This window comes from Octodon degus, unplaced genomic scaffold (assembly GCF_000260255.1).
Source record: "Octodon degus isolate 3935 unplaced genomic scaffold, OctDeg1.0 scaffold00010, whole genome shotgun sequence".
Lineage (NCBI taxonomy): Eukaryota > Metazoa > Chordata > Mammalia > Rodentia > Octodontidae > Octodon > Octodon degus.
The window spans coordinates 29,020,735-29,029,019 of NW_004524586.1; the positions used below are offsets into that span (position 1 = coordinate 29,020,735).

Genomic DNA, 8,285 nt, shown 5'->3' on the forward strand with positions numbered 1-8,285 from the left:
GTGGAGAACGAACCCAGAAGGGCGCTTGTGGCTTGCTCAAAAATTCCCAAGAATTCTCCGTTTTTATTTTAGCATCTACTCAAGGGTTGGCTGGCTGGGTCTGAGGCAATGATGCCTATCAGGGAGGGAAACAGCGTTTGTCTCAGTAGAATCCGCATACCATCAGAGCCCTAGAACATTTCCAAGACAGTGAACACCACCTGTCCTGGCACGCTAAGGCAGGGTAGCCCCCCCATCCTTCTCAGTCTCGGTCCCACCACCTCCTAAGCGCAGAGCCCGCACTTGGCCTGCCTGGGTTCCCACGCGGCCCTCCAGGGGGCCTTTCTCTACCACTCGAAACCGTCCCCTTCTTCCGTGTCCCTCCCGCCCCTAGGGGTCACCTGTCAGAAGTCTTAGCAGGTGTCCTGCCCTTCACCTGCTCGCTATCTCTCTTCCCCTATACCTTCTCCATCTCTCCCCGCCCCCTCCGGGCCCGCCCCCTGCTCCTCTTCCACGTGCCCCTCAACTCCGACGCCCCCTCCCCCACGGACCCCATCTCCTCCGGTCTCGAGGAGTCTCGCGGCACTTCCCGGGGCGTTAGCCCGAGCCGCCGCGGGCAGGGGGCTACTGCTGGAAGCTGGGGCCCTACCTAGTGGGCTGCGAAGAGGGCGCCGGAGCGTCTCCGCCTCGGGACGCCCCCGGAGCCAGGCCTTCTAGGCCCAGCCCCGCCCCGCCCCTCTCCTGCCCCGCCCCCGCCCCCCTGCCTCCGCCCCGGCGGCCGCGCGTTCCCCGCAGGCGGAGCCGCAGGAGCATCACGGTGGCGGCAGCGGCAGCAGCAACGAGGAGGAGGGGACAGCAGGCGGCGGGGCCGCGCTGCTGGGCGCTGGGCTGGGCGGCGCTTTTTTTTTTTTTTTTGCAATTTCCACTCGCGGGGAGCAGGAAACCCGGCGCAGCCGGGCGCAGCGGGCCGCGATGCAGCAGCAGCAGCAGCAGCAGCAACAGCAGCAGCAGCAGCAGCAGGAGTCGCCCCGGGGCAACAGCAGCAGCAACAGCAGAGGCAGCAGCGGGGGGCGCTGAGCCGTCGCTGCCTTCTCTGAGAAAGAAGCTAGTCCAGTCGCCGCCGCTCCCTGAACCCTGCGCCCCGGTCCCGGCGCCCCGACCCCCACGCCCGCCTCTGCCAACTTTCACGCTGCCTCGGCGGCCCGGCCCGGCTTGGAGCCAATGGGTGAGTGGGGGACCGTCGGGGTCCCAGAGCCCATCTCACCCTGGCGATGGTGCGCCCATTCCAGGACCGCGGATCTGGGAAGGGCGACCTGGAGCAGGGCCAGGGCAGGTGACATCTCGGTGGGCGTCCTTGCCTGCTTCGCGCACCCCTGTGCACTCCCACTTGCGCCCATGTCCCCGCCGAGCCCGCGTGAGACGCCAACGGGAACCCGCTAGGGCTTGGGCAGATCTTGGACTGGCCCAGGGCGGCTAGGGCTGAGGGATGTAGGGGGTGTGGTTGGCTTTCGGGTGGGCAGGGAGAGTTTGGTTTTGGTTATTTTCTCGCCTCAGCCCACCCTCTTCTGCAGACGTTAGTACCCGGTCCTGGTGGGCTATGACCCAGCGAAGGGCTTGTGGTGCCCGTCTGATCCTGCTTCGGTAGAACCTGGAATTTCGCCGTTTCCAGGCTGGATTGCCTTGCTGGGGGCTGACAGGGGTGGTGGTGAAGGGGGTGAGAAACGCCCCAGTATCAGGATGGGCCCTGCGCTCCTGACACCCCCCATCCCCCTTCCCGTGTTCCCTGCCTTGACTCCCTCTCTTCTTTGCTTCCTTTAGCCTGGTCAGCTTTTTGCTCTGTGATGCTCAAAGGTCATTTCCCTCAGCCTCCTCTAAGTCTGCAGGGTCAAGGAACTGGAAATGATGATCCCGTCCTTGATTTACGAAGGAGCAAACATATTCCATGTAGGCAGTTAGTATTAGGCTTCCTGGGTCCCCCATGGTATAGATCTGGTAGAGTGGGAACCACCTTGCTACCCAGAGGAGTTGGCACTTTATTGGAAAAAGGACTTGCCTTGGCTACTAAACGTTTGGTCTACACTGGCAATATTCTTCCTGACAGGCAGCCTCTGTTGTACTATTTTTGGGTGTTTCTAGGCCAAGCATGGGAAGCCTGTACATTGTAATAAATCATAATAAAGTGAGACATATTTGTGTTGGGTTAATAGGGCCTGGCTACACCTGTCAGGTGGTCATAAGATGCTCATGAAGGCAGAAGCACTGGAAGGAGAGGTTCCACCCAGTCAGTTGTTCAGAGGCAAAAGTTAAATTCCTGTCTGGACGTTTGCTGAAATGGATTTCCATATGCAAAGTGGTGGTGATCTGATGGCCTCTTAGTTTAAACGTAATTTTTTTTCCACAGAGTTGTCTGCTCCCTGAACTACTCCCAGTCTAAATTAGTTCCTAACACATCATAAAAAAATAAATTAGTTCCTATTACCCTTTCTCATATGGTAATATATATATATATATGTATATGTATATGTATATATATATTTACATGTTAGAGTTTATTATTTACTTCCCTACTGGAAACTCTGTGTGTGACTAGAGAAGCAGCACATTGCACAGTTGTGTTCATAATGTTTTCTTTGGTGCCTGGCATAGAGCAAGCTGTAAATAAATCTGTATTGAATGAAGGAATGGATGGTGAATGAATGGACCATATGAAATCCACCTACTCCATGCAATACACAGAACCTACACTCTTGTTTTTCTTTGAGCTCAGAAAAGATGATTTAGCTCATCAATAGAAGTGTACACTTTAAACCTTATAGGTTACTTTAGTATATGCTTTCTCCTGAAGTAACCAGAGCTGCTGTTTTGATCACCTTTCATTTCAAGTGGATCACTGAGGGGTTCCACTCTAAGGTGTGAAATCCAGTTGTCTGCTCCCTTGTGGTCACCCTGTGCATATTATGGAGCTCTGAGCAGGGGACTGAGTCTCTTTTGAGAAGAAATAGACCTGTTTATCATTCAGATCTGAATTGTTTTAATTCTTTAGAATCCACTAAGAAAATGGGAGAGTGCTTCTACAGTTTATAGTCCTTCAAAATGTCATGTTTTGTACTGTAGCCAGTACCATGGGGAGGGCACAGAAATGGACTTTTGTTTTATTTCTGAACTTAATACTTAGAGTAAAATTAAAATGATTGTCTTTTAATTCATTACAATGTTTATAGAGGGACTGAAGATGCTCATAGTGAACTGTGGGTAAAGATCACCTGCTCTTTCCGAAGCATCCTCAGCAGTAAATTTGTCATGAAGTGTGGTTATTATTATTATTATTATTATTATTATTATTATTATTATTTTTGCAGTACTGGTGATTGAACTCAAGACCTTGTAGTTATTTAACAGTTGGTTTTGTATGTCTTCCTGTGGAGACACACCCCTTCCACTGAGCCTGTCTGGTTGGCAGATTTATCCATTTTACCGATTTGATACACGTGTCCTCTTCCCTGGTCTGATAATGATTTTTTTCTGTTGATTGATAACATAATAAAACTGTATCATACAGTCACTGATCTGAGAAATGTCTGAAAAGCATCAACTCCCTAACCCTGCAATGAAGCTGCTTGTTGTAAAATGGCCTCTTAGAAAAAGCCATCAGAATGTGCCCTCTGAACTTGCTGGGAGATGCCTGCAGTGCCAAACACAGGCAAAGCCTCTTATAATTATAATTGTACAAATATTATGACCCAAATCTGGGAGTGGTGGAGGTTGGCAAACACAGCAAATGACTTCTGTTTGAAGAATTCCAGAGTAACAGCAAAGTTTGGATTTTTTTTTTGTTAGTAGTGTATTGTATCAGTGATGGACTGCCTTGTGCTAAGCTAAAGCTGAAGTGAATGTAATGTGTTGGCCCCTCCAAACAGGACTTGAATTAGAAATGGAGAGAAGACTCCCATCTTTCTTGTGCATGACCTTTACCCTCTTGTATCCATCATGGCATAAGCAAAACCTTGCTGTCACTCCAGTTGCACAGACCTGGTGATTTTTTTTCTCTAATCGCTTGAGTACTTTTTGCATTATTGACATTCCTTCTTCAATGCCTATATGCATAACTGCTTTAAAGTGTGTTGCACACAGTGGGCAGTGTTTGTGCATTTATCTCTCTAGTATTTACTGACCTTTCTCTTTGTACTAGGAACAGATGCATGACACATACAGCCCCACCAGCTTGGCCTTTTCAGTCTTGCAGAAGGCTTGAAGGAAGTGATGTACTGGTTACTTTCCTGTCACTGGGACAAAGTACCTGACACCCACAACTTTTGAAGAGATTTTGGCTAATGGGTTCAGTCTGTGGTTGGCTGGTCTAAAGCAGAAACGGGGTGGGCAGAAGGACCAGGAAGCAGAGGGTGACAGGAGGAGGGACAAGAATACACCTTTCTAGGTCTTGCCCAGTGACCCACCCTCAAGAGGACCTTCTAACAGCGCATTCATCTAGGTGCTGAAGTCATTGTTGGATGAATCTACCGATGCATCTAGCAGCCCCATGATCCAGTCACCTTCTGAACACATTAGACATTTGGGGGACATTTTACAGCTAAGCTGTAACAAATGGTCATGGCAGTGTGTAACTGAAAGCTGTGGCAGGTCTCACAAAAGAAGAGCAGAGAAGGGGAAATCTGATGTGGGCTAGAGGAGCAGTAAGGAGGGTTGAAGGTCGAGTGTGAGTTACCCTGCCTTCCAGCTGCCCTCCTCCTCCGGGGGTGCACCGAGGGAGCACCTGGAGCTCAGCAAGCTGAAGTTTTCTTTTCCTTCCCGGAAGAATGGGTGTCATGGAGACTGAGTGGCAGCTCAGCAAGAGGGTGTGAGAAAGGCTGACTCAGAGGGTTTGCACCTGTGTCAGGTGGCAGGGCTGGCATGTACTTATGAGAACCAGATGTTGCTATGGATTAGACACCACCAGGGGTACTACTGTGATTTTTTAAAAGAACAAATGTTCTCTGGAAATGGGGAACATGGGAGATAGGTTAAAGATGGGGTTGGAAGAGAAACAGCAGTTACTGTGCTTTCTCTTTTTAGTTTTTAAGACAAGGTCTCTGTGTAGTACAGGGTGGCCTTGGACTCACAATGTCATCCAGGCTGACCTGGAACTCGATCAGTCCTCCAAGGGCTGGGATTACTGGAGTGCACCACCGTGCCCGGCTTCAGCAGCAGTTACTTGTGTTAGGTGGGATCGGAGATGACTGCTTTGGGTTTGGCTCATGTTTGTCTGTTTTCCGACATGATTGTGACATGGCTTTGCTTGTGTTTTGTCCCAGCCTAGTCAAAGAGTGGTCTTCTTACTTAATATTGGCATTCTGAGGAATTGTGTTTGGCAGCAAACTTGGACTGGACCATCAGTGCCAGTACGGCAGGACCACTTCCCTGTTTCTCCAGGGTGCTAAGAGATGAGGTAGGACAGCACATAGAAGCTCATAGGTGAGCAGACCGGCTTTTTAGTTATGTTCTGTAGTTATTTCATATCAGCCAGTGTGGACTTTTAGGCAAATGGACCGCTGAAAAAGCTATCCCAAGGGAAAAAATACAGAAAAATATGGAGCGAACTTCTGAGAACTAAGAAGTCAGGCTCTTCATGGGGAAGACGCGACAGAGGAAAATACTGGAATCCTTTTAGTGTTACAAAAGGAGAATCCCTAATGCAGTAGTTTTCAGAGTGTGGTCCCCCTGATACCCCGTTAGAGATACAAAGTCTGTGGCCCCATTGTCTCCCAGCACTGGGGGACAGTGGTCTTTCCCCGAAGTCTCCCAGCGTTGATTAGAACCTCTGGGCCAGGGGCCAGGCAATCTGAATTTTTCATGAGCCCTCTGTTAGGTAAATGGTGACAAGCCAGTAAAGAACATAACCAGCAGGAATTTGGGGTTCTTGGCGGGACCTCCTGAAGTAACCCCAAAGGAAAGTCTGAATCCAGTTTATTGAACTGGGTCTTTTATAGATAGGATAGGGGGATGAGCTAGGTGGGGTGAGGTGGCAGGGTGTGTGTGTGTGTGTTAGGGGGTGGGGGAATGAGATTGGGGAGTGGGAATGGCTGAGTATGTGGCTACAGTTGTAGGTGCTGTGACCTAGCAGAGCAGGTGGCAGTGCTCTGTCCTAGCAGACTCCCCTTTGTTCCCAGGCCAGGGGCTTGGCTGCAGGATGTAGGGAGGGGCTGTGATTGTTCTCAGAGTGGGAACTCAGCCTCAGGGGATGCACACAGGGGTCAGATCCATCACCCTCAGGTGGTTGTGATGTACTCTCAAGTGTAGATCCTCCTTGCCTTGAAGATGAGCCCTTGTGACTCACTGTTCATAAACAAGGTGCTTTTGTAAGTGACTATAACCTTACAAAAGGAGAACATGGGCTTAGTTTAAAAAATGCTTAGGACATTAAGGTAGTACAGTGTTGAGTGTCAGGAGCAAAGGCCAAGCCAGACCCCCAACACCTGGGTATTAGACAGCTCCTGGCAGTCTTACTTACCTAGACTCTTTATCAGAGCATCCTGCAGGTCCTTCTATCATTTTTCTTTCCTCTTTGTCCTCTTCAGAAGAAACTTTAAAATATATCACTAGCATCACCAGGATGCTTGATATCTTATGATTTTCTCTACCTGAAATCTGTATTAGTTTCTTGTTTCGATGATCATGATGATTCTTTTCCTTTACTTAGCAATTTCCAGAAGAATGAGTTGGTGCCCTAGGGTTTAGTTTCTTGTTTGTTTTCTTTTTGGTACCAGGGATTGAACTCAGGACCTTGTGCTTTCCAGGCTGGTGCTTATGTCACTGAACTATCTCCCTGGCCCCAGGGATGAGTTCCTGATTGCTGCTTCTACACACTATTCCAAACTTAGTTGCTTGAGACATCCTAAGTTTATAATCTGTCCCCAGGCTAAAAGCAAAATGGCAGCTGGGCTGCATTCCTTCAGGAGACTCAGGATTCCTTCCCTTGCTTTTTCCATCTTTCCCAGTTAGGTTGCGTTCCTTGGCTCCTGGCCTCTTCCTCCATTTTTTAAACTCAGCAATGGATGGTCAGATATCTCTCACATCATGTTCCTCTTACACTGACTCTTCTGCCCCTCTTCGTGTGTTAAAACTCTTGTGCTGACACTGGGCCTTCCTGGACCGTCCCGGATAATCTCAGACTCTCAAACAATTAGGAGCCTTGGCAGCCAGCCTTCACGTCTCTCTGCCATGTAACCTAACAGATTCCCAAGTTCCGGGCATAGGATGTGAGCCTTTGGGATGTAAGAAGGCAACACTATTCTGCCTGTCACTTTGCCCTTTAGCACACCTGGATTTTCCGGTTGTTGTTTTTTCCTGGAAAATTGATCATTCATAGTCAACTGCCTTCTTCTTTCTTAAGAAGATTCCACCTTTAGTTTTGAATTTAGATTTTTAAAAACTTATTAATAAAGCCACCAGCTGGGTGTGGTGGTAACTGGTTATAATTTCACTACTTTGGGAAGCTAAGGCAGGAAAGATAGCAAATTGAAGCCCAGCCTGAGCAATTTAGTGAGTCTCACAAAACAAAAGCCAAAACAAATATAACAGAAAAATAAAATGGACTAGGGATGTAGCTCAGTGTGAAGGCTCTGGGTTCAATCTCCAGTACTAGACCCCCCCCCACCTACTGCAATGTGAATGTGTCTCCCAAAAGTTCCTATGGAGGAAATTTAACCCCCAGAGTCGTATATTAATGGATTCAGAGAGGAGGCTTTGGGTGGTTAGAAGGATTCCATAAATCCATGAGGGTGGCACCTCCACGATGGCTTTAGTGGCACTATAAGTGCCCCAAGTGATACTTTCTCTGTCACACCACATGGTGCCCTCTGCCATGCTGGCACTATGCTCTTGGATTGCTCAGCCTCTAGAAGTATGAGCCAAATAAGCTCCTATTCTTTATAAATTACCTTCTATTTAGCAGTTTGTAACAGCAACAGCAAACAGACTAATATAGCACCTTAAAGTTACACCTTGCATTTTTTATCTTTTTCCTCTCTTTTCAATGCTCTGGTTCTTGAGACAGCCCCTCCTCCCTTCCCTGTGTTCCCAATGGAATCTGCACTGCACTTACCAGGACCACTGTCCTCTGGCAGTGGCTTAATTGTGACGAGGTAACGGAAGAACAGTGGATCTCCTAATCACAGAGCACATGATCTCAGATAATCCTCAGCAACTTCAGCTTAACTTCTGAGACTGTGAAGACTGGAACTCTTTCCTTGGCTTCTGAGACATCCTATTTACTCCCAGTTTCCTCTGTTGTTCTCTCTCTCTCTCTCTCT

The 8,285-nt window shown here is 48.7% G+C and overlaps 1 protein-coding gene across 2 annotated transcripts in view; it reads left to right on the forward strand.

The window, feature by feature from the left end:
* Nucleotides 1–907: 907 nt before the first annotated feature.
* The window catches only part of Sh3kbp1 (SH3 domain containing kinase binding protein 1), a 342,524-nt gene continuing 335,146 nt past the window's right edge, over nucleotides 908–8,285 (forward strand). For both annotated transcript variants that reach the window (XM_023709017.1, XM_004625662.3), the window contains exon 1: nucleotides 908–1,204. In XM_023709017.1, the coding sequence (XP_023564785.1) occupies nucleotides 1,201–1,204 (4 nt within the window). In that variant the 5' untranslated portion in view covers nucleotides 908–1,200. The remainder of the gene's footprint in view (nucleotides 1,205–8,285) is intronic.